At 45.8% G+C, this 18,569-nt stretch overlaps 1 protein-coding gene across 8 annotated transcripts in view; it reads left to right on the top strand.

Annotated features, from left to right (window-relative positions):
- Positions 1 to 18,569, top strand: part of SCML4 (Scm polycomb group protein like 4) — a 112,262-nt gene that overhangs the window by 86,726 nt on the left and 6,967 nt on the right. For 6 of the 8 annotated variants that reach the window (XM_014868363.3, XM_014868366.3, XM_070496169.1 and 3 more), the window contains one exon: positions 9,145 to 9,432. In XM_014868363.3, coding sequence (XP_014723849.2) covers positions 9,145 to 9,432 — 288 coding nt within the window. Of the gene's footprint in view, positions 1 to 9,144; positions 9,438 to 10,542; positions 10,639 to 18,569 lie in introns of all 8 variants that reach the window. The other 2 variants (XR_011497643.1, XR_011497641.1) reach the window with 2 other exon arrangements.

The raw sequence follows: 18,569 nt of genomic DNA, 5'->3' as shown, positions 1-18,569 counted from the left end.
GTGACCTGCTGGGCCAGGCAGACCTGCTGGCAATGGATCCTGAGAAAGGCCATGGCTCCCAGCCCGGGGGAAGGTGGCAGGATGGTTGTGAAAGGCTCGCTCTGTGCGGCTGCTCCTTCAGTTGGGCGGTTATGACTGAAGTGGGGAGAGAAGGTGGGAGTGGAGGGTGAGTGTGAGCATATGGGAGTATGAGAATGAGTGTGAGAATATGTGAGTATGGGTGTGTGTGAGACTGGGTGTGCATGTGAAGCATGTGAGTGTGTGTGAGAGTGAGTGTGTGTGTGAGAGAGGACGAGACAACTGTTTAGCACTGGGGAAGAGCAGTGTCCAGGGCTCTGGAATTCTGGGGTTATTCTTGCATGAATAGGTGTTATCTGAGAATAATTTTGCAGACGGTGGCATTGTTGATTTTCAGGGCTTCATTTGCTTAGAGAATCCAAGTAAAGTGCCAGTTTTGTTTCTTAATAAAATAAATGGTCCAAGTTCACTTAACAGTTAGGTCTTGTGTCCGAAATGACAAGGGGTCAACACCAGCCTGAACCAAAACTCCTTCTGGAGTGTCTACAGCTTGATACCCACGGCCTCCTTTTTCCTCTCGGCTGTTCTGGCTGCTTGGGGACCTTCTCTTTCTCTCTATGGCTCTTGGCTTTCTTCTTCCTGTCCCTCAGCCTCTTCCTGCTTCTCTCTGGAGGTTCTCCGCATTCCAGGTGCTCATGCCTGACCCTCCAGAGCTGCAGCAGGAATGGGTTGCACCAGGTGGGCTGGAAGGCTTTGCAGAGGCCTCTGTAGGGGTGAGGGAGGAGGGAGCAGCCCACATGCTCCTGACCCTGGAGTTTGTTCCCCAACAGGGAGCCTTAGACACGGTTCAGATTTGGAAGCAAACAGGTGTCCCTTGAAGACTGAGTGGGTTTGAACTCTTCTAGTGTGTTCTTTGGCCTCACTAATGGACAGGCTTTATACACAGCGGCTCAGGAAACCATAGTTCACAAACATTAGCATTGGGGAAACAAAAATGTCAGGCTCTCCTGAAAGTTCCCAAGGCATGAAACCCTGAAGACGTGGCAGGCTGCTTTGAATGTGCCATTTGTGCCCGTGCCCTTCTCTTTAAGCACGCTCACGTGATCATACAAAAGCAGATGATTGATTCCTTTTTTTGAAGGAAAGATGTAATGATTCACGAGGGGCATCCTTGGTCTCTTGGACAGAGGCAGGGGATTTTAGAAAGGAAGTGCATAACCTGTTTCTTGTTTACCCCACTTGGCTGAGCTGGTGACCCCACAGAGGTTAAATGGCCTTGAGTAGAGGCTGGGCTGGGTCCTCCTGGTTTTCTTTTGTTTTTTTTTTGAAGATTTTATTTTTTTCCTTTTTCTCCCCAAAGCCCCCTGGTACATACTCGTATATTCTTCGTTGTGGGCCCTTCTAGTTGTGGCATGTGGGACGCTGCCTCAGCGTGGTTTGATGAGCAATGCCATGTCTGTGCCCAGGATTCGAACCAATGAAACACTGGGCTGCCTGGAGCAGAGCGCTCGAACTTAACCACTCGGCCATGGGGCCAGGCCCCAAGGGTCCTCGTGTTTAATGAGAGGTGCCAGGTGATGAGACAGCTCATCTCAGAGGAGAGGGATTTTCCAAGAATCCAGGAGAAAAGGGCCATGAACGTCTTAAGCAGTCAGCCCTGTGGTTCCCTGCAAGCCTGTGTGCAGGATCCGTGCAGGGCCCTTGTGCCAGACCATCCCAGGTCTGCTGGCCCCATCTGGTGTTCACTCACCAGTCAGCCACAAAACCGCTTGAAAAGTGTAGTTCCCTCTCCAAGTACAGATTTGGTCCTTCTTTTTACCAACTTTGAATAGTGGGTTTAGGTAACAAACAATCCATGTGTCACACTTTATTAAATTCTTAAGCTACAGGGAGTTCTACATACCTACAATTCATCTGCCTGTATGTTGGATTACTTAATGGTTTTGAATGATATAAGGGGTATGCATGCAGCAGTCTTTTTTTTTTTCTTGGTGAGAAAGATTTGCACCCTGAGCTAACATCCGTTGCCAATCCTCCTCTTTTGTTGGCTTGAGGAAGATTAGCCCTGAGCTAACATCTGTGCCAATCTTTCTCTACTTTGTATATGGGACACATCCACAGCATGGCTGATGAGTAGAGTAGGTCTGCGCCTGGGATCCAAACCCGCGAACCCAGGCCACCGAAGCAGAGTGCGTGGAACTTTACTCAACCACGGGCCCAGCCCCAGCAGTCATTTTTTTAAACTGAAGCTAAAGGAATTGAGGTTAGATGCAAGGACAAACTTTCAGGCAATGAGATTTGTAGCACAATGACATCACTGTGAGGGAGATTGTAAAATCTCTTTGAGGAAGCTTTTAAATAAGAGTCTCAGTTATTTACCTTATTTTCCTCTCTAGCTCCCATCCCGCCTGAAGACAGGGCGTGGGCCCAGCTCAATGCATCCCAATATTAATACCCCAAAAGTGTTTACGCAAGATATTCCTTTAAACGGATTCATTTCTTTTATCTTTAGCCTTTAGTCTTCTTAAGCAATGACAGCATATCAGTGAAATCAGAGTGTGGTGAGCTAATTATATTTTATTGATGCACACCAAATATAAGACTATAAAAATATAATGTTCATTTTTTGTCGTGTCTTCCAAAAAAGATAAATGTTCACGTCTTAACCTCGGGAACTGTGCGTGGCACCTTCTTTGGAAATAGGGTCTTTGCAGGTGTAATTGAGTTAAGATGAGATCATATTAGATTATGGGTCTTAATCCAGTGGCTGGTGTCCTTCTAAGAAGAGGGAAATTTGGACACAGACACAAACACACAGGGAGAACACCATGTGACAACAGGGGCAGAGATTGAGTGATGCGTCTACAGCGAAGGAATGCCAAAGATTGTCAGCTACCACCAGAAGCCAGGGAGAGGCAAGGAAGTGTCCTCCCCTGGAGTCTTCAGAGAGAGCGTGGCCCTGCCCACAACTTGGTTGCAGACTTCCAGCCTCTCGAACTATGAGAGAATACCTTTCTGTTGTTGTAAGCCATGAAGTTGGCAGTAATTTCTGCAGCCTTAGGAAACAAACACACTAAAGTACCGCCTAAACTCACCCCCCATCCCACCAGTGGGACACGAGTAACACTTGGGGAAATGCTGGGCTGGGTGCTCTGGGAAGGTCCTTCTCAGTCCTGTGGTTGAAAGATGATGGCCTTCCTTGTATCAGTCATTTTTACACTCAGGTATGATGTAAGTGTCAGCACCTCTATTTAAGAAGGTGAGAAAAGGCTGTTTTAATTGGGTTTGAGCAGATGCATCTCATCAATTCTGAACGGCACCCTGGTGTGTGCACCTGAACGTGCTGTTCACGCGCAAGCTCCCTGGGAGCTCCAGGCTGTGCAGAGCCACGGCTGAGCCTTGGTGATCTGTCTCCATGGCTGTCCACCCGGCTGACTTGGGAATCACCCGTGCATCCTTTGTTGGGTAGAGGCTGTTGCCTGATGCTCTCTCAAGTTGCTTTCACTTTCCGATGAATTCACTTGGCTCATAGCCCAGAAGCTGGCTTTCATTACCTTTGATCTCACCCACGGTTGTCAGCAATTTTTAAACTAAGTCCATGATCCTTTGTTTCCCATATCCACATGTCGTCAAAGGAGAACGATCTTTCCCCTGCATCTGTATTTTCCAGCCACAGTGCAGGTTGGTGAATTACCTGCATTTTCTACCTTAGACAGTCAGGATTACCCAGATATATTTAATTTGGATTTAAAACATTGAATAAAAAGAATAAACGTTTTAGTTAAATCTTTTTTTTCACTGTTTATCATGCATTTACATGAAGAATTTATATTTGGTCCTTTAAATTTGAATTTTAATGATTTTAATGCATATTCTGTTTAACAGCTGCCTCACTGCTGACACTCGCCCAAATGTCTACTCAATAAATATTTATTGAGTGCCTTCTGTATGCCAGACACTGTGAGTAGCTTCCTCACGTATACCAAAGCACCTGCCCCTGGGAACGCAAAAAGGATTAGTATCCCAGGCTATGAGAACTTTCCAATAGAAGGACTATAAAGACAGCCCTACTGCTTAGTGGCTTAGAATGGTGCTGGCCCATAGTAGGTGCTCAAAAAATATTAGTTTTCCTCTTTCTCCCTCTATTCAGGAAGCAGCCTAGTATATAGGTCTGTAGTCTGGTCCTCTTTAGAATCTTCCCCGGGATGTCTTCTGACCCAGAGGGAAGAAATGCAGTAGAGGCCATGAGGCCAAGGTGCAGAGTTCCAGGTTCCTAAAGAATCTTGCTGCACTCCGTTGGCCACAAAGCATGAGCACAGTGCATGCATTCCCTTAGGCTGCTCAGCTTACTTGCGTCCTACTGGCCAAAGCAGGATTTGTCAGACTTGACTGGACAAAGCTCTAGAGAATGTGTTCACGCCTAACACTGGGCTTCTGCAATGACTTTTTTTAACAGCCTTATTCAGATATAACTCATATATCATACAATTTACCCATTTAAAGTGGACAATTCGATGATTTTTAGTATATTCACAGATACGTGCAACCATCACCACAATTCTAGAACATTTTCAACACCTCAAAAACCACACACCCTTTAGCTAACACCCTCTATCCTCCCAACCCCCATGCCCTAAGCAACCACTAATTTACTTTTTGTCTCTATAGATTTGCCTATCCTGGACAGTTCATATAAACAGAATCACTTAATACGTGGTCTTTCATGACTAGCTTCTTTCACTTAGCATGATATTTGAAGGCTCATTCATGCTGTAGCAGTATAAGTACTTTATTTCTTTTCATGCCTGAATAATATTCCACTGTATGGATATACCACATTTTCTTTATCCACTCATCAGTTGGTAGACATTTGGGTTGTTTCCACCTTTTGGCTATTATGAATAATGCTTCTGTAAACACTCATGTACAAATTTTTGTGTGGACATATGTTTTCATTTCTCTTGGGTATAACCTAGGAGTGAAATTGCTGGGTCATATGGTAACTTCACTTTTAACAATTTGAGGAAGAGCCAGACTGTTCTCCAAAGAGGGTGCACCATTTTACATTTCAACCAGGAGTGTGTGAATATTCCGATTTCTCTACAGCATCACTAACATTTTTTATTATGTGACTTTTTGATTATAACCATCCTAATGAGTGTGAAGTGGTATCTTATTGTGGTTTTGATTTGCATTTCCCAGAGACTAATGATGTGGAACATGTTTTCATGTGCTTATTGGCCATTTGTATATCTTCTTTGGAGAAAGGTCCATTCATGTTCTTTGCCCATTTTTAAGTTGGATCATCTTTTTATTGTTGAGTTGCTCTGGATACAAGTCCCTTATTAGATATATAATCTGAAAGTATTTTCTCCCATTCTGTGGATTATCTTTTCACTTTCTTAATGGTATCTTTCAAAGCACAAAAGTGTTAAATTTTGATAAAGCCAATTTACCTATTTTTTCTTTTGTTGCTCATGCTTTTGGTGTCAAACACAAGAATACCTTGCAAAATCCAAATCATGAAGGTTTACCACTATGTTTTATAAGTTTTGCTCTTACATTTAGGTCTTTGATCCCTTTTGAGTTAATTTTTTGTGTATGGTGTGAAGTAAAGGTCGAACTTCATTGTTTTGCGTGTGGTTATCCACTTGTTCCAGAACAAGTTGTTGAAAAGACTATTCCTTTCCCCATTGAATGATCTTGGCACCTTTGTTGAAAATCAGTTGAACATAGACACATGGGTTTATTTCTGGACTCTCAATTCTATTCCACTGATCTATATGTCTATCTTTATGTCAGTACCACACTGTCTTTGTTACCATTGCTTTGTAGTAAACTCTGAAATTGGGAAGTGTAAATCCTCTGCTTTGTTCTTCTTTCCTCGTGGTTGTTTTGGCTGTTCTTGGTCCCTTGAAGTCCATATGAGTTTTAGAATCAGCTTGTCAATTTCTACAAAGAAGTCAGCTGAGATTCTGACAAGAATTACATTGAGTCTGTAGATTAATTTAGGGAATATTGCCATCTTAACAATAATTAAGTCTTCTGATTCATGAACGTGGGATTTTTTTCCCCCGTTTATTTAGATCTTCTTTAATTTCTTTCAACAATGCTTTGTGGTTATTAGAATATATTTTACACTTCTTTTGTTAAATTTATTCCTTAGTATTTTATTCTTTTTAATGCTATTGTAAATGGAATTTTCTTAGTTTCATTTTCAGCTTGTTTAATCTGAAATACAATTGATATTTGCATATTCATTTTGTGTGCTGCAACCTTGCCGAACTTGTTTATTTGTTCCAATAGTGTTTTTGTGCATTCTTTAGGATTTTCTACATACAAAGATAGTTTTACTTCTTCCTTCTCAATCTAGGAGCCTTTTCTTTCTTTTTCTTACTTGGCTGGAAGTTCCAGTAAAATGTTAAATAGAAGTGGTGAGAATAAGCCATCCTTGTCTTGTTCCCTATCTTAGGAGGAAAAGCATCCAGTCTTTCACCACTAACTACGAGGTTAGCTGCAGGTGTTTTGCAGATTCCCTTTCTCAGGTTGAGGAACTTCCCTTCTACTCATAATGTGTTGTGTTTTTTTTTCAGGAAAGGATGTTGGATTTTGTCAAATGCTTTTTCTGCATCTATTGAGATAATTTACCATCTTTGTTTTTTATTCTATCAATTTGGTGTATTACATTAATCGATTTTTAAATGTTAGACCAACCTTGCATTCCTGGGATAAATCCTACTTGGTCGTGGTGTATAAATCATGTTATATGTTACTGGATTCAGTTTGCTGGTATTTTGTTGAGGATTTTTGCATCCATATTCATAAGAGATATTAATGTGTAGTTTTCCTTTTTTGCAGTGTCTTTTCCTGGTTTTGGTATCAAGGTGATAGCGGCCTTATAGAATGAGTTGGGAAGGATTCCCTCCTTGTATTAGTTTGCTTGGCTACCATAACAGAATACCACAGACCAGGTGACTTAAACAACAGAAATTTGTTTTCTCACAGTTCTGGAGGCCAGAAGTATAAGATCAAGGTGCTGTCAGGGTTGGTTTCTGGTGAGACCTCTCTTCCTGGCTTGTGGACAGCCACTTTCTCACTGTGTTCTCACGTGGCCTCTTCTCTGTGCATGTATGTGGTGGAGAGAGCAAGAGCACTCTTGTGTCTCTTCCTCTTCTTCTCAGTACTGTCTACCTAACCAGTCCTATCCGGTTAAGGTCCTACCCTTAAGACCTCATTTATAGACCATATCTCCAAACATAGTCATACTGGAGATTAGGGCTTCAACATTTGAATTCTGGGGAACAAAATTCAGTCCATAACACTTGTCTTCTATTTTTTGGAAGAGTTTTAAGAATTGGTTTTAATTTTTCTTTAAATGCTTGGTAGAATTCATTCATGAAGCCATCTGGCCGGGGATTTCTTTGTGAGCAGTTTTTTAAATTACTAATCCATTTTCTGTACTTGTTATAAGTCTACTCAGATTGTCCATTTCTTTCTGAGTCAGTTTTGGCAGTTTGTCCATTTCTTCTAAGTTACCTAATTTATTGGCATATGATTGTTCGTAGTATTCCTTAATAATCCATTTTATTTCTGTAAGATTAGTAATAATGTCATCTCTTTCATTTCTGATTCTAGTAATTTGAGTCTTCTCTTTTTTTGCTTGGCCTTTGTAGCTAAAAGTTTGTCAATTTTGTTGATATTTTCAAAGAACCAGCTTTTGCTTTCATTGATTTTCTCTATTGATTTTTTAGTCCCTGTTTAATTAATATCTGCTCTAATCTTTAATATTTCCTTCCTTCTGCTTGTTTTAGGTTGAGTTTGCTCTTTATTCTCCAGTATCTTAATGTGGAACATTAGGTTGTTAATTTGAGATCGTTCTTATTTTTAAATATGAGTATTTACAGCTATAAATTTTTCTCTATGCACTGCTTTTGCTGCATCCCATATGTAATGGCTTTTATTTCCAGGCAAGCTCCATATGCATCCCCATCTGTGAGAAGCCTTGCTAGCCCCTCTAATAAAATCAAGTCTTAATCTTTCAATATCTATATTATGGGAGGAATCCATACATGAAGAAGATATCTGGATCTTGTGGCCTCAATTTTGTTTCCTGATTGCTAACCATGGAGGATCTATTGGTTTTTGTTACTCTAGTACATTTTCTTGAGGGATATCAAGATCTGCTTTTGGTCATGCCTAGTATATAGATGATTATTGATGGGAGTAGGCAGATATGATCTTGTCTGGAGTGGGAGGGACTGGAGAGAAGGAATTACTACAATATTTTCCTTCCTCTTTCTATCCCCATAATTTCTCTAGACTTTGTCCTTAAAAATAAAACAAAACACTCCACACCATTTGGCCACAGGTATAGTTACAGACAAAGTTCAACAGGCTGTAAGATTGAGCTTTAAAAGTGTAGAAAGTCCTGATTTACTTGGTGGAAGCTGATGATGCGGTTGACAGACTCTTCAGGTCCTCTATTCCCACTACAGTTTAGATTGGCTCTTTATCTCTCATCTGCAGGGTTTGGGGAGGGGCATGGGGCTGTGCAGATCAGCATTTGTGTCCCCAGTTTATTAGTGCTGGTGGAAGGTTAGTGCCATCATGGGTATTGGGACTAATAGTGTGGGGGAGGAAGCACCATCACACCTTATCACCACCCAGGCCAAAGATCCTTCTCCTAACTCTGGGACACTGGGACTCCTGCTGGATCTCTCCCAGGAATCCCAGGCCAGGTGAGGGAGGCAGTGGTGGTGGGCAAGAGAAGAGGGAGCAGGGAGACTCAGACAAGCTGGCAGAGACTGTCAGAGGGGCAGAGCCATGGAAGGAGAAAGACCTTTGTTTGAATTTTATTTCCAAGTCATCAATAACCAAGACAATCACTTTTCCTCTGAACACAGAGGAGCTCCTCTCCCAATCCCTACATAATATGCTTAATTGGTGAGGCAGGTGTCTCAGCCTGCTGAGAGGTAAGCTATTTGGGATTGTGCCATGGGGTCCATTCCTCCTCCCCACAGACAGTGGCACCTGTGCTGCTGGGGAAAAGTTTGCCAAGACTGAGCGCCAGGTGGCGTCTTGAACTGCTCTCTGATCTCTGTTTCTCTGTCCTGCCTTCTTGCTTAGCAAAAACAGTCAACACTGACGAGTGCCTGGTGAACCCTGTGAGCATGAACCGCTACAGCGTGGACCCCTCCACCTCCGCCTTTAGCCACAGGGGCTCCTTGCCCACCTCCTCCTCGCTGTACTGCAAGAGACAGAACTCTGGAGAAGGCCACCTTGGGGGCCCAGCCACCACCACTGGTGGTCCTCGTACCAGCCCCATGTCCTCTGGAGGCCCCTCAGCACCTGGGCTGAGGCCCCCAGGCTCCAGCCCCAAGAGAAACGGGACCTCTTTAGAAGGAAACAGATGCGGTAATGTAATGCATGCGCTCGCTTCCCCATGACTTAACCTCCCCTCCCTGCTGGCTTCCCGGTGACTTAACCTCCCCTGCCCTCCCCTGGGACCACCGCATGTGGAGGGGGCCGGGGGGGGGGGGAGCTGTGGCTGTTAGAACATGGGAACACTGAGAAATTAGAAGTTTCCACAAGCTCCTTCATGGAATTTTGTTGTTCTTGAAGGCAGCTGACTTCAACTTTTGACCAGAAGCAAAGAAAATGGTGAGTTACACTAGGCTAGGCTTTAGGAATAAGCAGACTCCAAAACATACAGTGGCTCAAATGCCACTGAAGTTTATTTTTTGTTCAAGAGTCAAGGTGGGTGTTCTTAGTTAGTCCCAGTGCAGGGACCCAGGCTCTGTCCATTTTGTGGCTCTGCTATCCCCTACGGCCTCCGTGCCCCAGGCATCTAGCAGGTAGAAAGAGAGCGAGTGAGTGCAGAAGGCATGTGTGCTGCCCTGGAGCCTGGAGGTGATGCACGTCATGCCCGCTCCCATTTCATCAGCAAGAACTGCCCATTCTGCCACTCTTAACTCTAAGGGGTTCTGAGAGGTGTAGGCCAGCTCTGTGCCAGGAAAACGGAGACCAGATGTCGGTGAAGAGTTTTCTCTTGCAGAGTGGGTGACAGTCGCAGGATACAAATACTGGGCAGAACCAGAGTTAAGCAAAATTCCCACAACGCTGATTGTAATGCCACTGTCTCACCCATTAAAGATATGTTGAGGGATCCGATGTATGAAAGTGATGCCATTCTAGGGATGGCTTGGCGTCCATTCTAATTTATGTTTTTTCAAAGAATCACTTTCGGGGCCAGCCCCATGGCATAGTGGTGAAGTCTGGCATGCTCTGCTTCAGCCGCCTGGGGTGTACGGGTTCAGATCCTGGGCACAGACAGACACACCACTCATCAAGCCATGCTGTGGTGGCATCCCACATACAAAATAGAGGACGATTGGCACAGATGTTAGCTCAGGGCTCATCTTCCTCAAGCAAAAACAGAGGAAGATCGGCAACAGATGTTAGGTCAGTGCAAATCTTCCTACAAAAAAAATCATTTTCAAGCTTCAGTATTTTGTTAATGAATAGAAGCTGTGGAGCATGGTGGATGATCACATGGACTATGGAGCCAGATGGCCTGGGCTGAGATCCTGGAACTGCCACTTCCTGCCTGTGTGACCTTTTGTAAGCCTGAACTTCTCTGTGCCTCAGTTTCCTCACCTGTAAAATTGGAATAATAGCAATAGCACTGACCTCACAGGTTTGTTGGGAGGCTGAAAGGTGTTCCTATGCATATGTAATAGAAGGCCTAGGACACAGTAAGAGCTCAATGAATGTTAGCAGTCATAGGTCACGTGAACACACCCCTCAACAGATCACAGCCCATCAACTCCGTACCTGAGAACTGCAGAAGAAAGGAGGCCCTAGGCCAAGGAGTCAAGGAGTCTTCATCTTACCCCTCCACAGCCTGCCAGTGGCCTGGCTGTTTTCTTTGGCAGGCCACATTTCTGTTCTGAGTCTCGGATCTCTCTACCAGTAGCCCTGACAGGCTGCAGCGATGAGCTATTGTGTATGATCCAAGATCTCCCACACGCTCCCCAGAAGAGCCTCACCCATCCCAGACCAGCCTCTGCTGGCTGCGACTGGAGAGGTGAGCAGGAGCCCCTTGAAAGGCGGGCAGTTCTTAGAGGGCAGGGCACAGATTCCCTCTGGCATGGGGGCTCTTGCCAAGTGTACAGATGCCCTGCAGACCACTCCCCAATGTTGTCACCCAGGACCATTGGCCAGGAGGAAGATGTGAGTGGGCAGAGCCCATTTTCCAGAGGGGAGAGACATTGTTCCATATGATTTCTAAGAACAAGAGAAAGGAACAAGATCTGGCACAAACCAACATCTTAAAGTAAATGGGGGTCAGCATTTATTTCCTAGGTTTATCGCCAAAGTTAGCATAATTTCTGGCATATAGTAGGTGTTCAATAAATGCTCATTATCTCTGTGCCCCTCCACCCCACTCCACAGTGCCCAGTGTCCTCATGTTGCCCCTGGTTGTCAAAACTCTCATCCTCACGTCCCATTGCCCTTTACATGTCTCTTTCTCTCAACCTCCTCTCCTCAGCCCAATTCCCATTTGCTCAGGGTGGTGATCACAGGACACCACACTGATGCAGTTGACTCACAATCCTAAGAGTGTTGTCATTTTTCAAAAAGGAGATATTTACTCACCGTCCCTGTGTCTTAAGTGTAGGGTTTCAAGCAGTAGGAGGAAGACACAATTTGGGTGGAGAGGACATATATCACTTGCTGAAGAATTGTCTTTTCCATCCCACTCCATCTGGTGCCCCTGGATGAGGGGGAAACCAGGACCTTCAAAGGTGTCTCAAGGTCACTCCCCTCCCCAGTCCTTCCTGCCTCCTTCCAGTGAAGCCCTGGGATGCCCTCCCATCCCAGATTCAGCAACCCTCCTGTCCCTCATTTTCATTTTCTCCCCAGCCCTTTGTTCTCTTATTTAGAATTAGACCCTGTTCAACTGTCTGAGTAATCTGTCCAACGGGAGGCCCAGACCCTCACTGGGAACCAGTTCTGAGAAAACCCTCTCTGGCAGAGCCCTGGTTGCACCCCAGAAGAGCCCCACTAGCTGAGGACTTCTGCCTCTCGGGATCTGGGGTGAGATAGAGAAACAGAGCCCGCCAGTGCCTGCTGCCTTCCACTCTAAGCAAACCCCTAACTGTATCCTGAATGCTGATTATCTCTTTACAGATTAGAAACATTAGTGAGAACTTTGCCTGACACCCTGAAAATGAGAGTTGTTCATAACCAGTAGGACCCCACAGGGCTGTGGGACGTTCAGAATCACACAGCCACTCAGTCTTCTTGGAATAAAGCTGCTGAGGGATGTAACAGTGGAAGTTCATTGCTGAGCCTTTGTGATACACTGAAGAAGAATGAAGCTATTCCCCCTTCATAGGTGCATTGACTCCTTAATGCTCCAAAGATTCCTTTTAACCAGTCAGGGCCCTCTTCAGGGTGCTCAGCAGAACCACAGATACTGGAGAGAGCCAGCCAACCAGGCACATTCTCAGCATCAAGATGGCAGAAGAGGGTGGGGAGAATAAGAGGACAGAGGGCAGTGCTGGCATCATTTTCCACTTCTGCTTACATCCCATTGGCCGAAATTTAGTCACATGGCCACTAGCTGCAAGGGAAGCTGGAAAATATGGTTTCAGTTCTAACCAACCATGATCCCAGCTGGAAATCAGGAATTCTACTACAAAGGAAGAAGTGGACAAAAGATATTGGGGAGACCACTGGCAGGCTCAACCACTCCTCCTCATTAGAAAGTTTCATTCCCTCCTGTTTCCTCCCATGGCACTTGTTTCCTCATCTCTAGTGCATCCTCTCTCCTAGGCCATTGCAGGAGCTGGACTCTCAGCTACATGAGGTCTGTTGCTCACGTTTCAATCCTCCACAGCCCCAGAAAAGGGGCCTGCTTGTTTGAGGCATATATCAAATAGCTATTTATTAAGCACCTACTATGGGCCAGACATTTTCCACACATTATTTATGACATAATATGAGTTATACTTTACAATTTATTATTATAGTAGGTGTATATTATTACAGGGGGTATTATTATATTCAATTTACAGATAAAGAAAGTGAAGATCAAGAGAAGGTCAGTCAAGTATTCGTCCAGGATTTGACTTCAATTGCCCCAAAAGCTTGTGTCTTTCAAAACTACCCCAGGGATTTTCAAACTATGCTCAGTGGGCTTTGAGGGGCCCCTCTGCAGTTCTAGGAGACGGGGAAGAGGGGATGGGAGCAGACAGGACCCCAACGCCCCACCCTCTTTAAGCAGGGCCTCTTCACGTTTGCAGGGTGGGGTTCTCTGTCTGCTTTGCCTGAACAAAGTTTGCACAGTTAAATACATTTGGAAGTCGTGGAGATAAACCACGCTGAACTGAGCGGCAGTATATTAGAGTAGGAGAGAAAATCACTGGCCTCCTTACCCATTTGTCACCTGGCTGCCAGTCAGGGTGCCTGCTGTGGACCCTCTGGAGGGCTATTAAGTTTTCCTTCCGCCCAAAGAAGTGCTCAGTATTGCTCTGAAATTGCATCCCAAGTGAAAGCAGTTGGTATTAAGAAACCATACCTCTTTAAGAGGGTTTGACCCAAGTCATAAACCCTGGAAGGAACCTAGAAATGGATTTTCCCCCACGGCGCTAATCAAAATAGTTTAAAACCACAGAAGCCAGAAAGCTGCATGAGGCTGCAGGAAGGAGGGGCGGTGTCAGTGACATGACAAACTTCTCAGCCTTCTCTTCTGTGAATGCTTACCCTGGCCTCCTGCTGTCTTGATGTGTTGTACCTGCTGCCTCAGCCAGTGGAGTCTGAAGGGATGTATTCACAGGACACATTTCCCTGGTTTTTGCTGATACTCAGGTGAAAATTCGAGAGCTCTTCCCTGTCTCTCATTCAAGATATAATCACCTAGAGCTATAAAGAGGTTTTGGATAGCAAAAGCTTCCTGATTTTTGCATTTAACAGGATGTGCTGTAGAATTCCCAACCACAACCAGGTCCAAGGTTCAGAATCAAGATACAAAGTAAATCTGACATTGTCGTTGCCACCCAAGTGTTTCCCATGGGTTGGACTTTGCTTCTATAGGGTATGGCATTGGGTGATGGATAGTCTTCTTAGCCAGAAAAAGAAGAATGGAGACAGTGCTGTCTGTGAGGCAGGTGGAATGAAAAGGTGTGGCAAGGGTTTCTTTATGCTGGGGAAAGAAAATAGGTTGAGCAGGGATGCTGGGGGAAATCATGTTGGGAGATTGGGGTCCATGTCATGTATATTGGGCTTTAGTCTGTGGAAACCAGACATTTCTGAACAGGGAAGTGAGCTGATGGCCACAGGATATAGGAAGATAAATGTATTGGTGATTATGGAATGACGTATGATAAGAAGAAGAAGAATAGCAACCACCTTTTGATTAATTCTTACTGTTTAATGTTTCACATGATTCCATTTAATCCTCCCAACATGGTAGGTGTTTGACAGGTGAGGCAACTAAGATTCAGAGAGATTTGGGTCAGTCCGTGCCAGCAGATACCTACTGAGCACAATATGCTAGGGGCTCGTCTCAGGTCTAAGGATGGAGCTGTGAGCAAGAGAGGTGTGGGCCCTGTTCTCTCACAGTGTGTAATTCCAAAGAGACGAACGTTAATAACAAATGATATTGCACAAACTTACAACCATGACTATTGCTCCAAAGGAAAAGAATGGATGCCTTGAGAGAATCAGATCTGAGAACCCCTCCCTCAAGGAGGGAGTCACTGAGCCTACTCTGACAAGTCAGGAAAGGCTTCCCAGAGAAGTGACAGTGGCGCCACCTGGAAGGCGAAGCTCAGCAGGCGCAGTGGGGAAAGGGGTGGCTGGAGGCTTCCTGGCAGAGGTCAGATTGCCTGCCCAGAATTCACAGTGTCTCTGGTGGCAGAGAAGGAATCCAGCCCAGCCTGGCCTCATTTCAAGCCTGTGGTCTCTCCTTGTCTCTAAAGACATCCTTTCTTCTGATGCAGGCATGTCAGCTTTGAAGGAATAAAAGAAAAACCTGAATAAAATCTAAGGATTGGTCAGGCTCTCTTCTATCTCCCATCTCTCTCACCTCTTAGTGTCTTGAAAATTATTGGACTAGAAATAATGAAAAACACACTGTTTCAAACTATCTGATGTTGCCCAGATTGTGGGCAAGCCTGGGCACCTCACACACTCTATATGGCCTTGTTTCTAGGATGGATACATCCTGCAGGGACCAGGTCGCTCAGAGGAGCTGAGAACAGATCTACCCTCCCCTTGCCTTCACGCCCATTCCCTCCCAACGCAGCTCCAGCTGCCAGAGAGGCTGAGAGGGCGAGGGACTTACAGTTGGCCTGATGAAGGACACGGAGGGGTCACTCTTGGAGGCTGACGGGCTTCCCTTCTAGATGCCAATTGTCAGGCTCCAGCCCAAAGCCACATAGTCACTTGATTCCTTCAATACTCCTGAGAAACAAGACAAAGAAACCGAGGCCCAAAGAGCATGATCAGGGCCCAGAAGGGGCTAGAAGCCTGGCTGTTGGCTTTTTGTTCAGTGTGCTTTGCACACGGACTCAGTGTGAGAAGGTAACTCCTTTCATGTTGCACAGGACAGCCTGTGGTGTGAAGGGACCGTCCAGCATCACAGGCGGGAGGGCGGGACCTTAGCGACCCCTCCCAACTGCCTTATTTCACGCTGGAGAAGCACAAAGATGCTCACATAGCTGGTGGCAGGGAGGGATTTCTGACTCCCAGCTCATTGCTCACTCCATTCTTCCACACAACTCTGCTGTTAGCTAAAAAGTTGTCTCTGAATTACAAACGAGCAAAGGAAATTATGTGTGTGCTTGTGGGTGTATGTGAGACCAAGACAGACTCACGGAGGGCAGTACGAGTACCTGTGCTGTGAAATTGACCCAGATTGCTTTAAACACTGAGTCATAGTCATCCTATTCTTGATGAATGTGAGTTCAGCTTTAGAAACAACAACCACTCTCTTTAATTACACATCCATTCACAACTGGGTGTCACTTTTCACATGTCTCTGGCAGCCCGGTGAACACATATGACCATACACAACGTTCTCCATGCTCGAGAATACCGCCTTCCCAGAAGGGCGTTGGGCGAGCGCTTTGCATGCTCTGTTCCTTTAGGAGCAACATTTTTTCACATCCATCATGTCTTACCGCTGTCCAGTCACATCTGCCTGGCCTGGTGGTGTCAGAAGGTGTCTTCCTGACACCTTCACAGCAGCTGGAGGGGGCCAGTGTCTTTATTATCTTTGTGAGCACAGACCACTGCAAAGGCTTTACAAACCTGCCACTGGAAAGTCTCATTTCTAGAGCGAGTTTACGTGCTTTGGATCTTGAGCCACTATGGAGGCGTGGCAGGCTCCCTGCAGCTCTCTGTCTTGTATGACTAAAGGACCCCCTCAGAGAGGTTCTTGAGCCGAGCCCGGCTGCTGCTGCTCCGTCCTGGAAAAGTGAAAAATGCCCAGAGCAAGCACCAGGCATCAGGAGCGAAGCCACTTTCCCGACTGGGCTGTCTCCCTCCGCAGCCATCACCCGGAGAGCTCCTGCATAAAGACACAGCAGCCCCCTTGCTCAGCCCCAAAATGATTGTGGCTGATGGGAAAGTACTTCTTTGACCTGGCTGGAGGGAACTTGGACTCCCGTGGGTGGTGCTGCGAATCGGTCTGGTATTCTTCCTTCCCATCAAACACAGGAAATTAGATTTGACCTCTGCTCTGATCACTCTAAAATCATTCTAGTACTGAAGACTTCCAGCCTTTGTAATCAGAGCATCTATTATCACCCTGATTAACGCCGACACTCCGATGGAGTGGAATCCAAAGGCGAACGCGATTCCCGTGACTCCTCGTCCGCACGTTGAGGGCAGATGTCTTCAAATGCAGTGAAATCATCTCTAATGGGCGTGCATCAGCATTCAGCTGGCCACAGGGTGCCCTAACAGTTTCCCAGCAAAATGCCCCATGCCAAACCACCCCAGGGGACCCCTCCAGGTCCAACAAGGAAGAGGCAGGGAAAATCGCAAAGTAAATCCGATTCTCGACCAAACCATTATGTATGTAGGACAGACTCAGAAATGCAAGGCTGTGCTTTTCTCAGCACCAATGGAGAACTGTGCAATTCTCAAGCACATTGAAAAAAAGGAAAACAGAGATGGCAGAAAACTGCTGCACCCTGAGACTAGAAGGGAAAAGGAAGTGACGGCTTCTCAACTTCCACCTCAGAATTATTCCGGAGGGAAGCTGCCTCGGTGCTCAGAGCCTTGGCTTTTTCTGGCCTGAAAATGGGATTAAGAATTATCCATACATAAGTTATTTGTACTGTTTCTGCAAAGCATATTGATTCATTTAGCATTTATCGAACTCATATTTACAAACGTATTTACTTAGAGCCATGGAGGAGCCAATGATTATAACCCTTGTGATGAGAGGATCTCATTTTTCGCCACTTTGCCCAGTACACTGTACAGAGAGATGCTCAGTAGATGTTCGTGGAATGAATGAGAGGCAGACGAAAATGATCGTGGTGAGTCCATTCCGACTCCTAGCGACCCTGTGCACAGCAGAACAGAACCCTGCCTGGTCTTTTTTTGCCATCCTCTCACCTTTCTGGCACTGTATTAGACAGTGCTCAGCTGCTATTCATAAAATCCTCAAGAAATTGAAATCCAGCTGGAGGTTGCAGACAAGTACATGCATAATTGTAATATGTGGAACATAGGAAGCATCTTAAAGGAAGAACAAAGATTTGGGGGTTTAAGGTAGAGGAAGGTGGCATCCAGATGGCAGGACACAGAAATGCTGCCTGTGAAGGGGTCTACCTGGGCTTTCACAGCCAGTGGAACCTCTGTGGAAAGGAGGAAGGGTAAACGCCTTCTAGAGAGAGGCACAGCTAAAGGAAGAGAGCCAGCCCTGGTGGTCCAGTGGTTAAGATTCAGTGCTCAGGTCACAACCAGTGTGCCCAGATCGGGCTGTGCAGCAGGGCAGGGGAGGCAGGCAGGGTGCCAGGTGCCTCCTTCCCTCTGTGGAGCACCTGATGCAGGTCAGCCATAGGGCCAGGCCCATTTCCGTCCTCACACCTGCCCTTCCAGGTGGAGAGCATTGCCATTTTACAGCTAATGAGCTGAGTCATGGCCAAATCGCTAGCAAAGGGCAGCTTCAGGGTTTGTCTCAAAGCCCTTCGGCTCCATGTAGGAAGGAAAAAGGGTCCTTGACATTGAGCTATGGACTCATTGCACAGGCAGGGGGCATCCACGAGGAGCTGAGTGGAGGGAGAGCACGAGGCAGTGGCAGTTTTGCTCCAGAAGGAAAGGAGCCCAGGCTGGGAGACCCATTAGAAAACCACTGCGGGGCTTTGGGAGAGAGGTTCCCGGATTGGGGCAGAGCTGGAAACGAGGAGAGCGGTGTGAGAGGCATCCTTCCAAGAGCTTCAGAAGACTTGAATGTGAGGAGCGAATCAGGCGCAGGAGGTAGAGACATCACAGAGGTTTCAGAAACATGAGAGAGAGGAGGAGAAGCT

Source organism: Equus asinus, chromosome 24, assembly GCF_041296235.1.
Source record: "Equus asinus isolate D_3611 breed Donkey chromosome 24, EquAss-T2T_v2, whole genome shotgun sequence".
Taxonomy (NCBI): Eukaryota; Metazoa; Chordata; class Mammalia; order Perissodactyla; family Equidae; genus Equus; species Equus asinus.
This window is presented reverse-complemented; position numbering and strand designations above follow the sequence as displayed.